The 26043-nt window shown below is 37.0% G+C and overlaps 1 protein-coding gene across 3 annotated transcripts in view; it reads left to right on the top strand.

Moving 5' to 3' along the window:
* Positions 1-26043, top strand: part of LOC101741402 (Ca(2+)/calmodulin-responsive adenylate cyclase) — a 98203-nt gene that overhangs the window by 12167 nt on the left and 59993 nt on the right. For all 3 annotated transcript variants that reach the window (XM_038013423.2, XM_038013421.2, XM_038013422.2), the window contains exons 2-5: positions 12156-12426; positions 15164-15496; positions 22518-22667; positions 24659-24777. In XM_038013423.2, coding sequence (XP_037869351.1) covers positions 12211-12426; positions 15164-15496; positions 22518-22667; positions 24659-24777 — 818 coding nt within the window. In that variant the 5' untranslated portion in view covers positions 12156-12210. The remainder of the gene's footprint in view (positions 1-12155; positions 12427-15163; positions 15497-22517; positions 22668-24658; positions 24778-26043) is intronic.

Here is a 26043-nt window from a genome sequence, read left to right as displayed (position 1 = left end):
TAAATATATGTGCATTGTTATGGAAGAATAAAACTACTCTAGGAAAACTCAAAAGTAAATTTCAGGTCAGATTTTAATAAAATTTAAATGGGACCAGAGGAAAAGCACCAACTTTTATGTATTCAAGGATCATCAGAATCGATTTACCTTGAAAAACAAAATAGTCCATTAGATAACCTCCTTTTTTTGAAGTCTGTTATAATTATTAGAATATTATAAATATAGATAAAGAAAATATTTTAAAGTTACAGTCACACTGTTGTGTTAATATACTTTTAGAGATATAATAAGAATAAGACGAATTTTGCCCTTTTTGAATACTAAAATGAACACGGGTGAAACTACCGGACATAAGTATGAATTGTAGAACAACTTTAACTTTTTATTATTTCTCTTTATTGGCCTGGCGCAGAACTATATTCCGGCCGCGTTTTATCACAGGACAATGTCCTCCCAAAGTGAAATATTAGTTATTATCTATACATATAAATAAAATTGGAGTGTCTGTTTGTAATATTGAAATAACTGCTTTTTACTACATGCATATGAATATATATAGGTATACGGTACATACACCAAAATAGCATTTTTTACAATTTTTGTCTGTCTGTCTGTTTGTTCCGGCTAATCTCTGGAACGGCTGTACCGATTTTGACGGGACTTTCACTGATAGGTAGCTGATGATATAAGGAGTAACTCAGGCTTCACTTTTTTTAGACTAGCTTCGCCCCGCGGCGTCACCCGCTGTACGACGGGACATAACTTTGCGGGACTAAGCTATCAATAATAACATTTAATGTTTCCGAAGCGAAGCGAGGGCGGGTCGCTAGTTATGAAATAAAGTACTCTATATAGTTTCGCTTCACTTTTTCTATCCTAATCGGAATTGCGAGAATAAACTTAATTCGTTCTTCGAGAAACGAAAAGTTACGTTTAAATTTACAACGGAGGTTGCCGCAAGGAAATCGGAAGGTAATTTGTCCTTGTTTCGTTCCAACGAAATTCAAAAGAGCTGTGTAATTTTGTATTCAGTTGATGTTACCGCAACCAGGCCGAGAATACGAATTTGTCATTTGGATATTGTTACACTGACGGAAAATAAAACAAATATTATTATTCTATTACGGAAACTGTACGTTCTCATTGAGCTATTTAAGTGTTTAAGTACAGGTTAATGTTTTAGATTTAATTACCAACGTACTAACTCTTCAGTAGATATTGTTAGTGAGCATTACGTTAACTTTTGTTAAAGTGGCATGTGCGCTGTTCTTATCAAATAAACTTATATTACAAGACCGTAAGATGTAAATACATTGCAACTCAACATGTATAAATTGTATGAGATTATTAAATAGGGAATGACTAGTAATATCAAAGACAAGGATACAAGAGATAAATAATAAAATACAATAAATTATTCGTATGTGAATTTGTAAAATAGGGATAGCATACCTACAGTTTGTTTGCAATAAAAAAAAATCATATTCGTATTTCTCAATTAGGTATACATATTAGGAACTCTGCCGGGACACATGCGGATTCAACCGATTTATAGGAAATGTATATGCTTAATTTTTTTGCTATTTGGTTAGTATAATAAATTCTAGTACACAGTACTAAAATATTGTATTTGAAACATTTCTAAAAGTACACAAAAATTTCTGTTTCCTTAATTTGAATTAACAGTAAATTTAATAAGTTGAATAGAGCTTTTCATTAATCAAGACGTTACCCAATATAAAGTTTCCGCTTTCAGTTGTTTAAAGTTTTATTAGGAAACTTTAAAGTTAATCGAATTCAAGTTTGAGTTGATTGATCATATAATTGACCAAGGCCTGAATAAGTTTCAACAAATTATCTCTACATAAACTTCCTTCCTTATAGAAATAATTCAAATTGCAACCAGTTAAATAGCGTAGCTTGTAAGTATATCCATTGTGGAAAAATAATTGATTTTCTCTCCATTTTCAAATTTTATGTTTGAAATTATGATGCAAAGTAAATTATATATATATACCTTAAAGAAATACAACTGGATTATTCAGGTTCCCCTCAGAGAAAGGCGCTGAAAAGCCATCTCTGTTTAAGTCTGCTCAATTATTTACGACCTCCATGCAATATTAGATCATTCTGCATATCTCGGAACCGCAATATCGGGTGAAGTGCGCAGCCTGAGATTTCCATTCACTGAATTTCATACGAGTGCGGTGTAAGCGGCTCGCGGTGGGCGCCCCGGCGCGTTCAGACTTTAGCACAGCATTGTCGGGTTTATTGACCCGTCGACCGTGACCCCTTCTTATGCAATCATTATAATCCATTTTCTTCAAAATCTAACAGAAATAACAATCTGGATTCCATTGAAAATTACCTAGAGGGAAAACGGGAAGCTTAGTAATAAACAACGCAGTATTACTGGTGGTAGGACCTCTTGGGAGTCCGCGCGGGTAGGTACCACCGTCTTACCTATTTCTGCCGTGAAGCAGTAATGTGTTTCGGTCTGAAGGGTAGGGCAGCCGTTGTAACTATACTGAGATCTTAGAACTTATATCTCAAGGTGGGTGACGCATTTACGTTGTAGATGTCTATGGGCTCCAGTAACGACTTAACACCAGGTGGGTTGTGACTTGTGAGCTCGTCCACCCATCTAAGCAATAAAAAAAAAATTACAACGTCAAGCTACTTTTAACATTTTGAAGGTATGAAACGATGACAGACATGATCTCATTGCGGTGAGCTAATATCTTTTTAATTTCTTGTTGAATAAATGAAATTAGTTCTGCTTAATCAACATCGTTAGCGGCTATTAAGAGACCATTATAGATCTATGTTTGGTTAACCAGGTACCTACTGATAATGTTGGAAAAGTTAATCGCCTAGATTCTAAATACAATTTTGTTATAGATATATCAATATTTTGAATGTTATTGAAAAATATATGTAGTAGATGCATGTATTAAAAAAAATGACCACAGTAATATTTTTTGGTTATTCTATTAACTACCTATAGGTTTTTCACGATGATTAAATGAATGAAATTTTGAATTCTATGTTAAAATATTTTTGTGATGGCAAACGTCATCAGTAAGCCGCGTTGCCCTTTATCCGAACCGAATGCCTTGGTTTTCAAATCCAATTGAAAGTTGTAGTTTTTAACATATTTTTTTTATTGCTTAGATGTGTAGACGAGCTCATAGCCCACCTGGTGTTAAGTGGTTACTGGAGCCCATAGATATCTACAACGTAAATGCGCCACACACCTTGAGGTATAAGTTCTAAGGTTTCAAGTGTAGTTACAACGGCTGCCCCACCCTTCAAACCGAAACGCATTACTGCTTCACGGCAGAAATAGGCGTGGCGGTGGTACCTACCCGTGCGGACTCGCAAGAGGTCCTACCACCAGTGGTACGCCGCGTGAAATTCGTTTCCAAATGATTCTTTTCTAGTTGTCTGGAAGAGATCGCTCTTAGCGATAAGACCGCCAATTGTACTTTTTTTTCGAATTTAATGTTTCAACTGTACGAATATCTCTCAAATCATCGTATTTTATAAATTTTAAAATGCACGTCTCAAGTTGATAAAAAATTATGATTCCCTAATTTTGGCTTGGCCTGAACGGTATAGTACGCTAAGCCCACGGGTGGGCCACATGGCGTTCACCGTAGGAAGTTAAGAAATAGGATTTCTACTAGGAATCGAACAGACTTTTCGTGGTACAGTACTTATAGTCACTAACCATATAACCAACGCATAAAAGTCGGCTATCATTTCTAATTACCGTTCTCCGTCTAATGCAGTGCTTCCCAACCTTTTTTTGTGCCATGCCACACTGTAACATTTCAAAATTTTTATGCCCGCCATATATAATTTTTAATATTAAAAATTTATTTGTTCACTTAAGAAACATAAATAATAGGTTTTAGGAAGGAATCCCTATGAAATTGTTATCAAAACACAGTAAGTAACATTTCAAAACACATATTAAGAAATGAAATTCAAATTCAAAAGATTTTAATACAGATTTTCTATATTAATTTAGTGCGATAGCTCCCCTTAATTATCAAATTGCCCCCTTGTGGGGCGTGGGCCCCACGTTGGGAAACACCGGTCTAGTTTCTACCTTTGCACAACGCTCAACCGTTCGAGTTAAACTATATACAATTCTTGTTGGCACTTAAGGAAAGTTTCTGGCATAGCATCATTTGGCGTTTCGAAATGAGTTTGTTTTACATTCGTACATATAGAGTTAGTTAGTCCTGGCGAAATTGTTCACTTGTTCTTAATAAAAAGAGAAGCCTTCACCACAAACAGAAAACATGTTAATTTCAATAAAGATAAAGTTTGCTGGTATATTTATCGCCACGTTTACGTTTCGTTTTGTCTCCCGTAAAGATTTATTGTGTTTGGTATTTATTATATTACTTTTACTTCTTTTCCACTGAAATAATTCACTGTCCATCCAATTTTTGTTATTTATAAGGTGTACGTAAATGGCATTGCAATTCTATATTTGACTATTTAGTTACCGTATTCGGAACTTTGTGAATGCGAGAACGTTAAACTTTACATATTTATCTATTTCATTTAATAAAATGTTTAATCTATATTTCATATGATAAATATGTATTTGACATGAGAAATTACATTATGGTCTCTAATAATTATCGAAGCAAAGGCTTTTCGTTTTTTTGTTGACGTTACTGTTATTTGCCTTATACTTAAAACTATTAGTAATCTAGTATTTTCGCTAAATTTAAATGTTCTATTTAATATTACGATATAACAAACGAATTATTACGAAAATCCTGTTGACTTATATTGAAATTATTGAACGAATTATAAAAAAAAATGTACAAAACTAAATATTTTTAAATATCCCAAAAGTGTACTTTTCACGTAACTGGATTTGGTTCATCAAAGATTATAAACTAACACTCTTTACGTTCCTATAAATCAGAAAATATGATTGTTGATGATATATGGGCACAATAACAGCATTCGCATGTTCATGGATATTATGGGCGAATTTTGGGAATCATGCATGTTGAGACGACATGGTTTATCAATTATAAATTATATATTGCGTAGTCGCTATTGTATTAATGATAAGGAAGTACAATAGCGGACAATGATAAAATCACACTAATTAATTTAATCATCTATTTTATTTTGTACCGTCTGTTTCATGGGACGTGCTTTGAGGAATTGTTTTGGACATTGTATAAATTCGCGGCCTTCCTTGAAGGATGGACTACCCTTGTCGCCTAGGTCCACTTTCGGAACATGGACTACACCGCCGCACCGCTAGTATCCTCATTCGAATTGGTAGTATCACAACACACACTTTAATGTTTCCTCGTTTAATCAAATATAAATAGTCTCAGTTAATCACAACATACAAGTTCAAGATAATGAGTCATTACCCGATGTGTGTATCTTAAAATGCCCAAGTGAAGTAAAACAATTTATCGTCGTGTATCATCACTCCTCGAATAAATATAACTCTCTAATTTTAGAAATACGTTTGTATGTCAAGTACAAGATAATGATTCGTAAATAAAATGTTTTGGCAGACGTTTACATTAAAATTTGTTTAAGAAACTGCAAAAAGTGATTTATTATCAATTTGAAGCGACGCCTGCTCTATCCGCTCAATAAAGGTAATAATAATGTAAACACATTGACGTGCTGCTTACATATCTGTTTACATATTATCGGTAAACTTGTTTCAAATAAAACAAAATAGATATTTAAAAAAATCGAATGGGTACAGGGCCGACTATACTGTACATTGTGTTAATGTGTAATAACTAAATTGTAAGTGTTGTCAGTTATTACAGAAGTAATTTATGTTTATTGCCATCGAAGGCCCAGCTGATCGTAAGTGATTACATCAGAAACTGCTTACCGCTGGGGCTTTTTTCATATTTAAGATCAAAACGAATAAGAATATTATTATTTACTTATTTATAAATTAAATAACTCTAAATTCAATTGTTCATCATCTAAAATGCTCTGACTTTTTGTTTTTGTGTGTGTGAATATGGTGGTTTCTCGATGATACCTATTTGTTGAGTATTTGGTCAAAAATTCGTTTACAATGATGGCCTTTTGCGACGGCGCATTATTCTGGTGTAAAATGTAAATTTTCTTTCCACAGATATGGCCATTTCGGCGAATTTGCTATCTTAAATGCCGTATAAGGCTTAAATAATGTTCCTTATTTACCTTTTAACCTTCCAGCAAGAAGTCCGAGTGCATGACACCGCAATAGTCAAAGAAAACAACATGATTTTGACTTTTGATTGACTTTGGCGTGGTTTTTTCGGTTTTGATTCACTTGGAAGGCCGAAACTTGTTGACTATTATGCATATCCAACTCGTGATTCTTCTTCTCGTCACTAATAACAATGCGTTTCATGAATGTCGGGTCGGAAATGATACTTTCTAGCAGTCTTCAACGACTCTTATGCGATTAAGTTTTTGGAGAATATTCAGGCCTTTTGGGACTTGTCTAGCGGCATCATGTTTCATACTCAATTATTACAGATGTTACAGGTCGAGTCGAGAGACAGAGAAAGCTCGGTGGCTATCTCGCTCAAACTTGAATGAGGTTTTTAGTCACTATTTCCTTCAGTTTTGGGATATTATAATAACTTCAGTTGAACACCTTGATGGCCTACTCTAAAGCGAGGCAAATCTTTTATCATATCACGATAAAAAGCATTTGAACGCTATGTGCCACTCATAAGTACGTGTTTTTGATAATGTCGGTTTACCATAAGCCTTCTGTAACATTTTGAGTGACTCCGACACGAAATTCCATTGGCGGTGCAAAATTTAAGACAGATTCTTTGTTCGATGTTATTATCCACTATGAAATTTACAATATACACTAGATATGATATAACTAAAAACAGCACTGTATTTAAGCTAAATAACAGATGCACCTCGAACTCCGCGTTTTCCTCGTCAGTGGTATTCCATTAACGGTGCTTTTAGGTACCACAAGCACCGGTCACCGTCCTCGTCGAACACGTCGCTTGCGACGAAGGGCTCGACGAGTGAATTAACCCATAGACACAGCCCACAGAGTTTCTCACCGGATCTTCTCAATGGGTCGCATTTCCGATCCGGTGGTAGATTCTGCGAAGCACTGCTCTTGCTAGGTTCCGTGTTAGCAACACTTCTGGTTTGAGCCGCGTGAGCTCACCTACATGTTAGGGTGAAGCTGAAATAGCCTCTCAAGGCTATCAGCACAGGTAGGAAAAAAAAGAACTCCAAAGAAAGAACAACAAAAAAAAAGAGGTTGGAATCATAAACAAATCGTCCATTCCAGATAGTTTTTGACTGAATTTACTATATCTACGTATAGGCGATAAATAGATTATGTTAAATAAAAGAAGAAAAGTTTTTTGTGGAGTTCTAATTCGAGCATTCCGAAAGAAATGTACAGTGGTCGGTCTGCTTTAGATCAACCATTGTTTACTTTTTATAAAGTTAACTTCAGACAGTCCGATCGAATTAGTAATGACATGAAGTTCGTTTTTTTGTTTGTTATTTTATTGTTCGATATTTTTCGGAACTAATCGAACTTGGAATTGCAGTACCTATCTACGTTATTTTATTATTTTTCCTTCCTTTTTTATTCATTTATTTTTCTTTTATTTTTTACTTTTTACATTTAATTTACTTATATTTCTTTTTAATTTGTCCTTTTTTTATTTTTTATTTACTTTTCAATAAGTAATGGTGTCACTAAATGTTTTCAGTAAGTCATAAAAAGATCATCACAATATGAGATACTTGTTCAAATATGTTTACATTTATCCTATCTTAGTAGGCTAATAATTTTACCAAAATTCTTTGTTTTTTCACACAGTTCGTTTTTTTAAATTAACTATAATACTCAAATTGTATTTAAACGTTTGATTTAATATTAACCGAGTTTTTGTCGGTTTTCATAGTGCTTTTCGAGCTTCGCATTAGGGACGCTCCGCCCCTCGTGGTAATGCCAAGACGCCGAGTCTAGACGACCCTGTACCTACGCCACATTACGATCTGATATAACCGTAATTTCTATAAATACGTGTAATTGACCATTATATCATAGAATACACTTCTCTTTAGTCGTGATTATTATTAGGATATTTATCTTGAAACCAACGGCTTACAGTCGAAATTTGTACGTCAAGTAAAGCGTTTGGTAATAAATATTTGTTATTTCATGTTTCGCGTATATACATTATTTTTGTTTTGTACATATATCTATATCATGTATCTATGGTATAATATTATCTATATATTAATATGTGAAGAAAAAACTTTGTATCCCTTTTTAAGAAAATCGCGCGGACGGAGGAGTATGAAATTTTCCACACTTATAGAGAATATAGAGAAGAAGTGCACAATGCTAATATTTTTTTTTTAAATAATGCATAAAAGATACATTAAATAAATAAAGAAAACATTACACACACTACATACCACGTATTTGACGCACACACGCATGCATACTATTTATTGTCAAACTTTTGTTCTTGACGTCTGTTGTCAAATTGAGAATAGAATATGGTTTGTCTTTGTTAATATTTTTTATAGTGTAGTCTTGGCGAAATTTGTGATTATAGAAGTATAAAATACAATCATAATAGTGTACAAACTTACAATTCCAATTAATTATAGTCGAATTTCGACTACTGGACCTCTAGTTCAATTTAAAAATATGTAAAGAAAGTCTTGTTCCTTTCTTCAATTTGAATTATGTCACGCATGCGCTGTTGACATGTGCTGGAACGTCCGCGCATGTGTTGTATAGTCGAAAAGCCTTGACAGAGAAACAATATGACATTTCGTAAAATTTTAATAAAATTAATTCCTATTTAGATAGCTACAAGAATAAAAAATTAACTTTAAATGTCGTTTCTTTGTTCTTTCAGAGCAACACATTGAAGTTTTTATTTTAACAATACAACATTACCTATATAAGAAGCTTAATAATCTTATAAATATTATGTTTATTTTTTTGTTTATAAATCAGTACGAAATTTTTGATGTTGACGTAATAAAATAATGAATGAAATCCAAGTGACGATACGCGGATTATACAGATGTTTTACCTAGGTAGATAGACTTTATTTTTTTTTTGTCAGGAGGAAATCGCCGGAGTCCCACCCTCCGCTGGGGATGGAGGGTGGGGCATGTCGGAGTCGAACCGACTAAAACCTCCTGTCGCTCAACAACCAACGTCCAACCCTCGCACGAGACAGAGCTCATGAAAAGGCAAGGGGAGGAGAGTGAAGCGCTTAGTGCGGAGCACATCTCGGGACGCCGGGCCAGCGATCGTCGGCGCCACGACCACCAGCCCTCTCGGTCGGCAGGCTGTCCGAAGCCCGCCTAGATGGCGCCGGTTTGAATAGGTTATCCTACGAAATACCCCGCTGGGTCAGAACCAGCGTGGGTCGAGGATAGCCAGCCTTCCATCACCCGGATGCTCTTGCGTAAAACGCGTGCAGAGCAGCTTGCACGTCGTCTTCTTAGGCCCCCTTCGCCGGGCCCCAGACCGACATATGAGGGGGACCCGAAACACTTAGAGGGCCAGGGCTAGGGCGAGATCCGCTTCCCTGGCCCCCGCTCGACGGCGGCGGGCTTGTGCGTCTCTCACGCGTCCCGCCGCCTCCTTCTGCGAGATGGTGCACTCGCAGAAGTCGAGCATCGCCTTCCACGACTCGTCGTTGCCGAGCATCGATGCCACAACACTCGGCAACGACAAGTCGTTTCCTATTTTTGCGACGAGGACACGGCGCCACCCCTCCCATGCGGGGCAGGCAACGAGCGTGTGCTCCGCCGTGTCCAAGTCGCAACCACAATGGTAACACTCTGCCGTCGGCTCGGCTCCGATCTGGTGCAGGAATTCACCGAAGCAACTATGCCCAGTGAGCACCTGCGTGAGCCGGAAAGTGAGGCGTCCTCTGTCACGATTCACCCAATCCACAAGAATCGGGCGAATCGTCTCGACGGTCCTACGACCAGCCGAAGGATCGGCCAGCCGCCTGGACCATGACTCCAGCACGGAGGTAGATAGACATACAGACTTAGTCTGTATTTAAACGAATCGATAAAATTATTTGCTGGTTAAGTTTTAAACAACAATTATTTTTTGGATAGCGACTATAGCTTTTGTTAAAAAAAACTACCAAGATTCCTATTGTTTATAACATTAATCGGCTTAATACAATAAGACGGTTGCACTGAGTAATTCGATTCTGTTGTCCGAAATACAATTTAAATAGATATTCTGTCAAGCTCTGAAAATGTACCGTAACTGAAGCTATCACATTCAACAGTTGATTATAATGTACCATAACTGATCAAATTTAGTACCGTGCTAAACCAAGAAATGTAATAATTAAAGACCCACCATTAGACTCGGTAATTGCTTCCTTGATGTTAATTAGTAACTGCAATACTGATCTGTGTTGACCAACGTTTACCAAAAGACATAAGTGGGTGTTCATTAGCACACTTACTAGAGATATTTTGACATAAATGTAAAATTTCACATTTAATAATTACGCATTTTTAATTGAGTAGAAAAGCAGCCACTACCATTTGGCGAAAGTCGCTGTGCAATTGTGTTAGAATATCGCATTTTATCCTTTGAAATGGAACTGCTTCAAGACGGGAAAAGACAGCACTATATAATCGAACCATGTGGGTTTATAACATTGTATTAAAACTGAGAATAAAATTTAAACGGACTATTGAGAATATTTAGATATTTGGATACGATGACAGATAAGCCGCCGATGTTGTCAACAATATGAATACAGTTTAAATCGCTAAATACACTTCCGAATCGTTAGCTCACTGGTGGTAGGACGTCTTGTGAGTCCGCACGGGTAGGTACCACCACTCTGCCTATTTCTGCCGTGAAGCAGTAATGCGTTTTGGCTTGAAGGGTTGGGCAGACGTTGTAACTATACTGAGACCTTAGAACTTATATTTCAAGGTGGGTGGCGCATTTACGTTGTATATGTCTAGAGGCTCCGGTAACCACTTAACACCAGGTGGGCTGTGAGCTCGTCTAGCCTTATAAGCAATAAAAAAATAAAAAATTGCATTCATAAACAGGCATTTACTTTAAGTACCTATATTTGATTTTCAGAACAACAGTGAGGTCTCGTACTCGTTGCCTGTCGTATGAGAGGCTGCTACTAGGCCACCAGAAAGATTCCAAATTAACTTAAGGGATATATACAGCAATAGTAGTGAACAGGCTGGTAATTTTGAGCAGAATTTCGTGTGCAAAATCTTAATTTTTTTTATATCTCACACCGCAATTGTAAACTTTAGTACCAGACGAATTTATCTTGACGGAGATTTAAATGAATACACATTAAAACAAGTTTTATATTGTTGTTTTCACTGCTTAAATGGAGATAAGTACTTAATCCATATTATAATCGGCGCCAAGGTTCAGTTGTTACAGAACTTAATTTTTTCTCAACAACAATTGAACATTTATTTATTAGGTCAACTGTTTTCAAAGGTGTTACGCCTACATTATGATTATGTAGTGGGCTATTCATGAAAGGTTGTTGAAGCATAATTATTTACTTTTCTATAAATACGAAGAAAGTTAAATGTCGCTTGATGTATTTGTAATCAGTTCTACAGTTATTACTTCCTTGTCCTTAATACAGCAGTCCTCTCTTTGATATCATTGCTTGTGAAGTTTATTAATGGTTTCATTGAATCTCTTGAAATTTCATATTCACTGGCGATAGGACCTCTTGTAAGTCCGCACGGGTAGGTACTACCACCCTACCTATTTCTGCCGTGAAGCAGTAATGCGTTTCGGTTTGAAGGGTGGGGCAGCCGTTGTAACTATACTGAGATCTTAGAACTCATATCTCAAGGTGGGTGGCGGCATTTACGTTGTAGATGTCTATGGGCTCCGGTAACCACTTAACACCAGGTGAGCTGTGAGCCCGTTCATCCATCTAAGCAATAAATAAAAAAAGACTTCCTTGTCCTTAATACAGCAGTCCTCTCTTTGAAATCATTGCTTGTGAAGTTTATTAATGGTTTCGTTGAATCTCTTGAAAATTCAAATTGACGTAAATATGAAATGAAAACTATTGAATTATTTGCAGATGATGCGGAGATTGGTGATGCGATCGACGGCCAGGTGAGGGGGTGGCGGGCGGCATGGATCACGCGGTGAAGGCCATGACGGCGCGCGGACCGCTGGCCAGGCTGGTGACACGCCGCCGCTTTGAATCCGCTGAGCTGGAGGAGCTATATGCGCGCTATGCTTGTAAACTTCAACGCAGTTCGGTCGGATCGGCACTCGCGCTCTGGGCAGTCCTCGCTGCCGCGTTAGCTGCTGTTGAAGCAACTCGAGGTTGGCGGAGAGCCCCACAGGTATCTATCTATACTAATATATAAATCTACAGTGTTTTTTACGGATGTTCCGTTATACTACTGAACCATGCATCCGATATCCACGTAGAAAATACATGTACTTAATGGATAGACTAATTTATATGAGTGTTGGACTCCCTTGTAATAATGAAAATAAATAATAATGTTAATTTTAAATGCCCAGCGAAGCGGGCGAGTACGGCTAGTATATTAATACGTGAAGCAAAAACTTTGTAACCCTTTTTACGAAAATTGCGCGGACTGAGCAGTATGAAATTTCCCACACTTATAGAGAAGTGCAAAATGCTCATTTTTTTTAAATTATGGATAAAAAATAACAATAAATCAATAGAAAAACATTACATACATACACTATCATGTATTTGACGCACACACGCATGCATACTGTTTGTTTTTTGTCAAACTTTTCTTATTGCTTATAGATAGCCTGTGGTCAAATTGAGAATAGTTTAAATATTGTTTGTTAATATTTGCCTAAAGCTTAGTCTTGGCGAAATCTGTGATTATAGAATTTGACAATAGACTCATAATAATGTTCAAACTTATAAGTTCAATTAATTATAGTCGAATTTCGACTACTGCGAGACCACCAGTCTATACTAATATATAAATCTACAGTGGTTTTTACGGATGTTCCGTTATAACTACTGAACCATTGACTTGAAACCTGGTATCCATGTAGAAAATACATGTACATAATGGATAGGCTTATATAATATTTATATGAGTGTTGGATTCCCTACACCAGTTGCGGGGGCATTAATGACGAGAATCTTTGTGGGGGTGAGAAATAATAATGTTAATTTTAAATGCCCAGCGAAGCGGATGGGTACAACTATAGTATTCTGTAATCGTACAAATTTAAATAATAATAGCTCCTGTGATCTGATGGTGAGTGGCGGCCCACCTGATGGTGAGTGGTTACCGTCACCCATGGACGTCAGCAATGCCAGGAGCAGAGCCAAGTCGCTGCTTACCGTTTAATACTCTCCACAAGCCTCGTTTGAAGAAGGACATGTCATAGCGCTCGGGAAACACCGTGGAGGGGAGCTCGTTCCAAAGCCGACTGGTAGGTACGTGGCAAAAACGATCTGTGGAAACGCACTGTGGATGGCTCCAGGTAGTATGGATGAACTCTACTCCGTTAGTGGGCGGTGCGATGGTAAAAACGAGATGATAATATCATCTCAAACAATTCTTCAGAGCACTCCCTAAGAATGGGAGGCAGCCAAGCAACTGCCTTGGAACAATGTCCCTTTTAAACTTAATTTAAAGAAGACAGCAGTGAACTTTTCTTTAATAGCGGTTGATAATAAGGAGATGATGGGTCCGTTTCTGACTATTTCTCACAACAAACCTCGGAATCCTTTGAAAACTAGCCAATGCCGACGTTTATGTTGAGACCTGTTTAAATATCTAGTTGGTACAGACGAATAACGTCTATGCAGCCTTAAAACCAAAACATACTGGTGGTAGGACCTATTGTGAGTCCGCACGGGTAGGTACTACCACCCTGTCTATTTCTGCAGTGAATCAGTAATATGTTTCGGTTTGACTGGTGAGGCAGCTGTTGTAACTATACTGAGTCCTTGGAACCTATATCTTAAGGTGGGTGACGCATTTACGTTGTAAATGTCTATGGGCTCCAGTAACCACTTGGGTTGGTTAACCACACACCACAAACACCAGGTGGGCTGTGAGCTCGTCCATACGTCCATCTAAGCAAAAAAACCCAGCAGAAATCGCACGATCTTGTCATGTCGTAGAAAGTTATCTTATAAACGTAAATATTTTACCATTAAATAACCGAATAACGTACGGCAACCAATAGTTTTTTTTTTCTTAGCGCCGAAAGTAGCAATTTCCTATAAATATGAGACTACGTCTATCTACCAATAGTATAGTAAAACTCATAAGGAGTGCCAGAGATGTTTACCTGTGAGCGAGCGTATCAGCCGGAAACCTAATCTTTAAAACGGAATGAAATTTACGTTTTTACGTAATAATTTCGTGAAAATAAGTTTGTTTTATGTCACTAGCTCGTAAATAGCTTCACTAAAAATTTAGAACAAACTATTAAAGGCATAAAAAAAACCAATAATGCAATAAAATTAAAGAAATTACTAAAATGGTGATTTGGTGCTTTTAGGTACCACAAGCACCGGTTACCGTCCTCGTCGAACCCGTCGCTCGCGACGAAGGTCTCGACGATCGAATTAACTCACAGACACAGCCCAATAAGTTTCTCGCCGGATCTTCTCAGTGGGTCGCGTTTCCGATCTGGTGGTAGATTCTGCGAACCACTGCTCTTACTAGGGCCAGTATTAGCAACACTCCTGTTTGAGCCCCGTGAGCTAACCTACATGTTAGGCCGAAGCTGAAATATTCACTGGTGGTAGGACCTCTTGGGAGTCCGCACGGGTAGGTACCACCACCCCGCCTATTTCCGCCGTGAAGCAGTAATGCGTTTCGGTTCGAAGGGTGGGGTAGCCGTTGTCACTATACTGAGACCTTAGAACTTATATCTCAAGGTGGGTGGCGCATTTACGTTGTAGATGTCTATGGGCTCCAGTAACCACTTAACACCAGGTGGGCTGTGAGCTCGTCCACCCATCTAAGCAATAAAAAAAAATAAAAAAAAATAAAAATAGCCTCTCAGGCTATCAGCATAGGTAAAGAAAAAAAAGGTGATAAATGAAATGTATGTTGTTTTTAGGTTGGCGTATTGAGTATCCACGCTGTGCTGTGCAGCGGATTGGCGTGGTGGTGCGGCCGGACTGACGGTGTGGCACCAGAGAGGCGGTTGCCGCGGGCATGCTGGCTGGCCCTGGCTGGCGGGGGTGCGGTACTAGCTGCCACGCTGCCCGCCTGGAGCCCGGGTGCTGCAGCCGAGGGCGCTGTGCATGTCGTCTGGGCTGTCTTCGCTGCCTATGCTCTGCTACCTGTTGGCGCTCCTGTCGCTGCCGCCTTTGGCATTGTCTTACCAACAGTCCATACCATCGCCGCTGCGCTTGTTGCTCATCGCTTTCCTTATCACGTCTGGCAGCAGGTCAGTTCCCCAAGTGAAATCTTTTTTTTTTTTATGTTTAGATCGGTGGACGTACTCACAGCCCACCTGGTGCTAAGTGGTTACTGGAGCCCATAGACACCTATAACGTAAATGCGCCACCCATCTTGAGATATAAGTTTTAAGATCTCAGTATAGTTACAACGGCTGCCCCACCCTTCAAACCGAAACTCATTACTGCTTCACGGCAGAAATAGGCAGGGCGGTGATACCTACCCGCGCGGACTCACACAGAGGTCCTACCACCAGTAAAAATCCAGTAAATCTCTATTTTAATACTTTCTTTCGATTGATGGATGTTTATGATCGACTCGCTTCGTTTTTTTTTAACTTCGTTTTATTGCACTTTAGTTAATCATCTTAATCAAACCGAAACGAATGACTGCTTCTCGATAAAAATAGGCGAGATTGTGGCACACACCAGTGCGTACTCACAATACTTCCTATCAACAGTAAAAATAACGTTCCACCGATATGGCTTGAATTCGTCAAAGAGTTATAAATCTATTTGGAAAAACCCCAAGTGTTAACGATGCGAGTATGAGAACGAATGTACCTTCATTTGCTTTTTTTATGTTTTTGCCTGACCGCCACCGAGTGCCATGTTACGTAGACTAAACTAGTCATAAAACAATATTTGTTTTTAGCTTTATATCAAATGCGGCTATCGACTATATCAATGTCTATTATGTATATTATTTTATGTTAGCTAAATATTTTTACATTTAAGTGAAATAAGAGATCCAAGTGTTTTTTCTTTACATTCGATATTTAAAAAGTAAGCCGTCGATGTAAGTAAAAGTCATTATAATGCATGCGATTCATAGGTTATAGTGGATTACTTCGTGGAGGTCGCAGCCTTGCCCTCTTGGCACCCACTTCGGGGCCAGACCACCCCACTCAAGGGTTCGGAGTTCGCGTGAGCTGATTACGTCATCGCATCGGTCTAAACAAACCAGGCACGTCCCTGGATGTGTCATCGTATATTCGTTACATTACATAATGTATTGTGAAATATGCTAATTCTGTTTACGGGCTTACGGTCGTCATAACTTCGGGGGATATTCGTTTTGATATGCATTCAAATAATAAATACGATTGTACCATATTTCATTTAATATGAGTAGGTACTTTTGAAATTAATATTGTTTTTAATATTTTTTGGTTGAATCAGTTGGCTGCCCAAGCTCCTGCTCTTTGTGGCGAACCTGCGCGAAGCCTATATCCATCAGAGGACGTCTGTAGGCTGATGATGATGATGCTATTGATTGCATTTATTAATATATCTTTAACTGAAGCAGATATTTTTGTTTTTGCTTACTACTGTGGTACCGAGTTCTTTCATCCAAATCTAGAATGTAGATAGATGCCTTCAACTACTTCAATCGTCAAACATTCATCAAAAAGACATTTGAAACACAAAAGTCGACACGAATCCGCGTTAATGCGCAACACAATGAATCGACCTTGAAGCCAACTTGCTAGTCATAATCATATCCGCCGTAGATCAAAAAGAACAAAACTAATCCGTTGAAGATAGTTCTAAAACTGATTTTATTGATATAATCTTTGCGATAAACATGTTTTCTATTCCGTTACTAATTAGGGAATAACTACTGGTATGACAGCGGTATTACGACTGTTCATTACGTCTTACCTTATTTCCTCACCTAACATCGTCCACTACAGTAGGAGAGAGATAAAAACGAGGAGTACCTAATTTCTACCTTGAACACTTGTTGGTAGGTATTGTGCGGGCTCGCATCGGTTTACTGTTCTATTTCTGATGTGAAAACCTCATTCGTTGCGTTCTATAGGGCCTGGAAGTTGACACCGAAAATTCGGATCAATGTATCAAGATGGACGATGTTACTAACATTGTGACGTCATTCCTCGCGTTAACCTAAAACGACCGTCATAAATATCAGTGTCTTAAGAACATCAAATATTTAATATTAATTTGTTTTATCGTATGGAAGCTGGAAATATAAAACATAGTTTTATATTTGAATACAATATAATCGTAAATCAAAATACATATATTTTATTTTTAACAGCTAAACTTGAAAGAGCATTAAGTGATTACAATCTGAACCAGTATCCAGTATGACTAGAAATTAAGTCATGTTAGTACTTGATTTAGACGAATGGTCGTGTCAGAAAGAAGCAATTTATTTATCGTCCTTATTATTCAGCCGTATACGAAGAATTAATGGTGTTTCGTTTTATTATGAAACAGACAAATTAGTTACGCCATCCATCAGCGGGATTGGAGCAAATTTATAGCAAATTTATTACGATTTTTATTTTAATTATATAAATTGTCGGCCTAATTAAAGTGAAAACTTTAGCACCGTTGCGATTTGAAACTCGATTAATTGTACAGAGATTGATAGAAATCGGTGAAACGAAAATGACACTTAAAAGTGACAAACACATACCAACGACTTTATATATAATTTTAAACTTTAATATTTAATTTCTTGTTTCTTCATTTAAAAGTGAAGAACGTTCCAAAATAAATTTTCAAAACGTAATTCAACTTCTTGTGATTTCTTATAAGTGTACATTCATTTCCAACCAGAAGCAGGAATATGTTTCTTACTGTAAAAATGACGTACTTTTAGCAGACTATAGAGAAAACCAAGCTATAGAGTTCGAGGTGTACAAACACCGTACATAATGTACAATAATATTAATTGTCCATTATAATAGTTTAAAAACATGGGAATTGATTAAAAAATATTGGACATTTAATGAGATTATTCTGCAGCTTCGAGAATAATCAAACAACAGCACAGTTGATTTTGAAATAGTAACTGCAATTTATGTCGTTATCGTCAGCGTCACCTAGGCGTCCTCGGGGTATTGACAATTACTTTGTCATAATTAAAGTGAGTACATATTAACGTATCTCCACTTAACAGATTGCCGATGACATAATATTGTATACGACATTACGTTATTGAAAACAAATTTCATAAAAATATTATAAATAACGTTAAAAAATATCAATTGTAAAACTGTGCTCAATTAAAGCATTTACTACTTACTTATTATTTACTGGTGTTAAGACCTTTTGTTAGTCTGCACGGGTAGGTACCACCACCCTGCCTATTTCTGCCGTGAAGCAGTAATGCATTTCAGTTTGAAGGGTGGGGCAACCGTTGTAACTATACTTGAGACCTTAGAACTTATCTCAAGGCAGGTGGCGCATTTACGTCGTAGATGTCTATGGGCTCCAGTAACCACTTAAGACCTGGGCTCTGAGCTCGTCCACTCATCTAAGCAATAAAAAAAAACAATTTTAGTAAAATAAATTGAATTTAAAATTCAAACTTTTCAATATAAATCTGATTGCGTTACATTATATTTGATTACAGTATTTATGATGTAACAGGCATGTGTATATCGTAAGTTAAAAATATTTGCTAAATCAGTTCTACCGTTGATACTCAACAAAAGAATTAAGGAGAGGTAGAAAGGTAGGAGAAGTTTGTCAACTCTTCCACCTTCTATAAAAGGAGATGAGGAAGTTTCCAATACGATCTAAAAATGAGGTATCATCGCATACTTGTGCCGTCTAATCAATGCAAGAGAGACATGTATTAGGTGGGAGAACCTCTGATTTGACTTCAAGGTCGCCTGCTTGTTGTAACTACTAAAAATTAAAAGCTAAATTTAAAATCAACCTTAAGTCAACCCAAAGACTGACTCGGTGGTGCAGTAGTAAGCGCGTCTGACTGTTGCGCCGAGGGACGTGGGTTCGGTTCCGACTATGGGAAAACATTCCTGTGATGAACAAACAGGTTTGTTTGCTTTTTGTTTGGGTGTTTGTTATCTAGATATGTATATATTTAAACGTATATAACATAGAAGTCAGTCTCTGATACCCACAACGCAGGGAATCCTAATTTGGGACCTGGTCACCGTGCGTGATTTGTTCCCAATTATTATAAATTATTAGTTAGTAAATAAATAATAATAAAAATCCTTTTATTTCCTGCTAAAATACAAAGTAAATAAAGTAATAAATAGGTAAGCATTTAATGTTTATATACCTTCACTAATGTTTGGCAGGAACTCATTAAACATGGTGAAGGTCTCCTCCAAGTCCTTCCATTTGGTCCTATTTTTGGCTACCTGTATCCATCGAGGGCCAGCAATAGCTTTTATATCGTCCTACCATTTTGATATTGGGCGACCCTTTTTTCTTTTCCCTTGTGGCCCCACTTCCCATGTAGTTATTCTTGCAATCCATCTCTGGTCCTTAAGTCTTGCTCCATGATCAGCCAATTTCCACTTCAAATTTCTGGCATACTCAAGAGCATCTATAGATTTTGTTTTTGCTCTAATTTTTGTGTGTTTGATTTAATGATTTAATCTTAAGAACTATCTCATGAAAAAAATAGTAGTTATTATTATTAAAATAAGTCCATTCTACCAAGAATATGAACAGTTCGTTGGTGATTATCATTCCTCTTTCGTGACAGGGCGGCGCTTCGGGGGAAGAAAAAACATATGCCTGAAACATGTCCGCGGCAGCGAGCTCACAAGCATTTCCATAATAATTATATGTAAATGTATAATGTATTGAATAACAATATTGTACGAGAACATGTGTGAAATTTATTCGGTAGGAACCCTGCCGCATTTCGTTGATGACTAGCTAAACTGCTTATGAAAAACATTAAGTGCTTGTTGCTAATATTCGTATGCCATATATTTTTTTTGTACGGTGCGATGTATTCGTGGTCTAACGGCGTAATGCCAGTGTAAAAATACGTGACAGGCATCAATTTTTCTAAAGAAATGCTTAACCTAAAACTGCATTCACATATTAGATGAGGCGGTTAAATACTGCTGCTAGGGATTATTGTCACTCCGTAGGTTAGAACCATCCTGCGTGTTTTTGCTGTCGTTGCTAGAGTAGGAGAGCCGGCGTTATTTAATCTTTTTAAATTTCATGTTACATAATAAAATAAAACCATTCTCATCATTGTTATTAAAACATATTTCATGACATAATAATTTGAAAAATAAAACGGATATTTAAAAATGTTTTATTATTTTAATAGTATTATTCTACAGAATCATATCTAACAATTAATGAGTAGATTTTACATCAACTCACCGTATTTTGTGGGTGCTCAAAGTTAAATGATTTATTATGAAAGTTATTAATAATTCATCAAATCTCGAACATCTTTTATACAAAATAAACGCGCGCCAATTTTGATAGATATCGTAACCTCGCGAGTTTAGAACAGAAATCGGGCTTTGAAATTTTAATATGAACTGTCATAATATGTTCTCTATCGTCAAGTACATCAGAAAGTGCTCGCGTTAGTACCACATGTTAATAAACACGTCTTGTCTTGTAACTTGTTGTCGTCCATTTACAATTTCACGTTGTAATGTGAGAGTACATAACAACACGTGTATATAATGAAACATAACAACACATCGATCTCACATTTCTCGAACTTGTGAAATCCACGAATCTGTATTGTAACATCAAACACATTCAGAAGCAGGTTTCAATTCTCCAAAAATCTTAGAAACAAGACTTACTCTCTTATCGATGATGAAAATGAGCTCAACTCTAAATGAACTTTGAAAATCATTGATCTTAACAACGTGTCAGACAAAGCGTTGAATACTTTAAAAAGGAGTTTTTATCTTTTGCATGAGGCTCTTTTAAATTTTGACACCTGCTTTGTAGTTTTAGTATGTTTTTTTGTTGAATCTGTTGATGAGTCAAACGGTGAGGCGGACGGTGACAGGCCACATTAGCATAAAGCCGTGAAGTGCACAGCTCAGTGTGTCGCATAATATACCTATAAATAAATTAAATACTCACTTGCAGAGGCATACAGATCACTGACTCGAATCTATAAAAGGTGTATCATCATCCTTCTACGGTAGAAAACTTGCCGTTCTGATTAATTTTGCAGGACAAAGCTCTGAAATGTACGGTGTTATAACTTTTAGCACGACGGCTTGGGTTTATTAAAAAAAAAAAAAGAAACCAATCTTAAAACTGCACGCTCTTGTTGATTTTTGAACAGACTGCAAATAAAGAAGGAGGTTCTAAATTCGACTGTATTTTTTTACGTGTGTTAGTTTATATCAAAACTTTTTTCTATTTGAACCGATTTTCGAAGTTTTTTTTTTTTTTATCCAATCTTGTATTATGTAAATAGACACTCCGGGAGTTGTTTTATCTACTATAGCTCTATTTTTTTAGTGTTGTAGATAGGATATCGCAGGCCACCAGGTTTTAATTCGTCACTGGAGACGAAAGATATTACAAATTGAACGGCGCCATCCACCTCTTGACTCGAGCTCGAAGTCTACATTGTATTTTGTAACGAATGGCCCATCTTTCAAACCGGATTACATGTCTTGTTCGCGGCAGAAATAGGCACAATAACTGCACCTACTCGTGTAAGCTTACATAACGTTCTTCTTCCAGTAACTACGCATTCATTTCCTATATAAGATTGATATCGAATAGATAACTAAATGTTTCTATAAGGTTGTACGGTAAATCGTAATAATCATGACACAAAAATCAGATGCGTGTATTAACTTGGCTGTCTTTGGTCTAGCCATTGATTGAGAATGATATTAAGTAGGTATTTGTTGGTGAAACTACTGTCATTTCTACATTGATGCTGACGAAAGTGATTCTGTGTACGAATTAGAAGCTCGCACTTTATACACAAGTTGTTCAACGTTTAATTGCATTTTGAAAAGTTTAAAGCATCTAAATTCATGAATTTCATCCATTATCGTCGTTTTGTTTGACAGCCTAATTAGTATCGGACGGTCTGTTTGGAATTTAATAGTCGCGGAACACTGGTTCGAATCCTATTTCAGGAACACATTTCTGCGTTGTTTCTGTATTTGTTTCTGACGTAAGAACGTATCGCCACGTACTAATAAATTACAAATAAAACTGGAATCAAAATATACACGAGGCTCGTGTTGTTGACAGATGCTGGGCAATGTGGTCGTGTTCGTTTGTGTGAATGTGGTTGGAGCTTTGATGCACTCGCTGATGGAAACCGCCCAGCGCAGAGCCTTCCTAGACACCAGGAACTGCATCGCGGCGAGACTCGACATGGAAGACGAAAACGAGAAATTGGTATGAAGATGATTTAACTATTTATTACTTACTAGCTGACCCGGCAGACTTCGTAGTGCCTCAATCGATAAATAAAAGATCTAAACTTTTGTTTAAAATAAACTTAAAACAAACAAAAGGAATCCGTCTGGCGGGGGACACATCAAAGAAAAAACAAAATTGTTATTATTATTTAATTCCAAGCATTTAAATATTTATTTACCTTTTAAACCTTCTCTGGACTTCCACAAATAATTTAAGATCAAAATTAGCCAAATCGCTCCAGTCATTCTCGAATTTTAGCGAGACTAACGAACAGCAATTCATTTTTATATATATAGATAGATTACTATTATTCTATTTATTTATTCACAATTGTAATAAGAAGAGTTAGTCGGTAGTCGGTCAGTGGATCATCGGTGAAACTACTGAGTTTCACGGCTACGGCGCGGCGTCGCAGTTATCTCCTAAAAGTATTAACAATGTTAATGTGCTGTTGACAGACTACTTAGTCGTCGTCGACTAACAGAAAAACTCACGACCCATCTAGTTGTAATAAGCGCTCGGAAGGAGACTTCCGGTTCAGTAAAGTTTTTCAGTATGCGTGTTTACAAAGACTGCTAATCAAGAAAACTTGCTAGCTATACTTGTAGATTTATCAATTCATGTTTTGGAGTCTATTTACAGCGAAAGCAATCCTCAAAAATATTATTTTGCATTGTCTATATAACACACCTATGGTTATCTGATAGTTAATGCTACCGTATCAGAAATTTCGAAAAAAATTGTGGAAAATATTTAACAGTGTACACGGGTAAATAAAACACATTGAAGTCTAGGTTGTTAGGTGAAAATAAATAACCTGTTCATTTTGTATGTATTATATTGTATTTTGAAATTATCTTGTTAATGGTCATCTGAAATTAAAGTTATCAAATGATCAATTGAACAGCATTATTGAGATTCGATCACGTGTAAATTAAAATAAGCTAAAACACATTTTATGGCTGTTGTAACGATAGATTCAAGCATTAATTTATTACGGCGTGTTATAAACTTCAACGCTGACATGACGTGACGTCTTCTTTTGGTATTACCTATGCAGTGATTTAAACATATACGTATCTTGGTTGGTGTAATATAAAAATAAAAGAATCGTTGTTTTGTAACGCTAATCTATAAAACAGTCATGCGCGAACACAATTTTCAAATCTTTGAATAACGTCATAAATAATAAATAAAAATCTTTACACGGACATTAAAATATAAATAAAATCTTTTTATGATGATTAACAATGCAACTGTGGTATTTATGGGCACCGTCAACCGTCGCTCGAACGTCAATCGATTGATTGACTGATTTAATTTACTAGGGGGGGTGTGTATTGCCATATTATATCCGCCATATTGCATATTTCTTCCGCTAATCATTTGTGCGTTACAGTCAATTTATGTGTATTATCTATGTTACAGCCCATTAGTACTGGTTATCCCTCGACACTATATGAACTGTGAGATCTTCTGCATGTCTATGCTAAGAAAATAGGAAACAAAATTGACACTTAGAACCTGCTGTCCATCGATTAGAATTCCATATCGGGAATTTCAATTTCTACAGAATTAACGCATTAATTACACAATAATGAAGATAGAGTGCATATTCGTTGATATTCTAAGAGGCCACGTTTAGTTAAAAATACGGTTTCTTATGCCCGTAATCAACACGACCACTATGTGAACAATTTCCCTCCTGGCTAAGGTCTAAGTTCATCCAACGTCTCGGTAAAGAGGCAACGCCTACGATATATTCGCTATCCTTCTTTCATTGCATTAAAATATATACGTATCTGAACATATTACATATGTAAAATTATGTTTAAATGCAATATAACTCATCCGACCGAAAATGATTAGAATAAATTAGTATTCAGATAACGAGTGGAAAAAGCAAGTTACTAATTGCTAAAACTATTAGTTGAATATTTATTACAATTTTGTGTGTTAATTCATAGGAAAGGTTACTGTTATCCGTTCTCCCGCAACACGTCGCTATGGAGATGAAGAACGATATCATATCGCCGGTCGAGGGACAGTTCCACAAGATATACATACAGAAACACGAACAAGTCAGGTGAGTCTATAATATTCGTATTTCAACAAATAAATCTATGTTGCATTATGTGCATGTTATTTGTTATATACGGTTCCGGAGGCTAAATTACACATGCGTTTTATTCAAAGCTGTTGAAAAAATTTTGAAGTCGTCGTGGCCTAAAGGATAAGACGTCCGGTGCATTCGTATGTAGCGATGCACCGGTGTTCGAATCCCACAGGCGGGTACCAATTTTTCTAATGAAATACGTACATAACAAATGTTCACGATTGACTTCCACGGTGAAGGAATAACATCGTGTAATAAAAATCAAACCCCTGAAATTATAATTTGTGTAATCACTGGTGGTAGGACCTCTTGTGAGTCCGCACGGGTAGGTACCACCACCCCGCCTATTTCTGCCATGAAGCAGTAATGCGTTTCGGTTTGAAGGGTGGGGTAGGCGCTGTAAATATACTGAGACCTTAGAACTTATATCTCAAGGTGGGTGGCGTATTTACATTGTAGATGTCTATGGGCTCCAGTAACCATTTAACACAAGGTGGACTGTGAGCTCGTCCACCGATCTTAGCAATTAAAAAAAATAATTAAAAAAATTGATGATGATAGCAGGCGTGGTATTACATAGTCACAGATTTATACTCATCTTAATTATACTTTGTCATAGTACGTTGAGGCTTTCGCCTAATAAAGCACATTCTTGTAAAATCGACTCTTCTAGAACTTACTGTGGTTGACCGAATTATGTGACATGTTCACAACCAAATTTTCAACTCAATTAGTTAAACCAGCGCTCCCCAAACTTTTTTGTTTCGTATGCCACATTCAATATTTTTCGATTTACATAGATGTCTTGTTTCTCGTTTATTTTTATTGTACCGCTTGTATGTAGCCGTCGATACATTCCACTTTGAAAGTCAATAGGATAAATGGTAGACGGCCTTTGAGAAGTCGAATATACCAACATTTTTATCATTCCATATATCAACTCCAAATGCATATATGTATTTATGTAAGTATGTTTTTTTTTATTGCTTATATGCGTAGACGAGCTCCCAACCCACCTGGTGTTAAGTGGTTACTGGAGCCCATAGACATCTACAACGTAAATGCGCCACCCACCTTGAGATATAAGTTCTAAGGTCTCAGTATAGTTACAACGGCTACCCCACCCTTCAAACCGAAACGCATTACTGCTTCACGGCAGAAATAAGCGGGTCGGTGGTGCCTACCCGTGCGAACTCACAAGAGGTCCTACCACCAGTAGTAATAATGTAATGGGAT

The sequence above is a fragment of the Bombyx mori genome, chromosome 10 (assembly GCF_030269925.1).
Source record: "Bombyx mori chromosome 10, ASM3026992v2".
NCBI lineage: Eukaryota > Metazoa > Arthropoda > Insecta > Lepidoptera > Bombycidae > Bombyx > Bombyx mori.
This window is presented reverse-complemented; position numbering and strand designations above follow the sequence as displayed.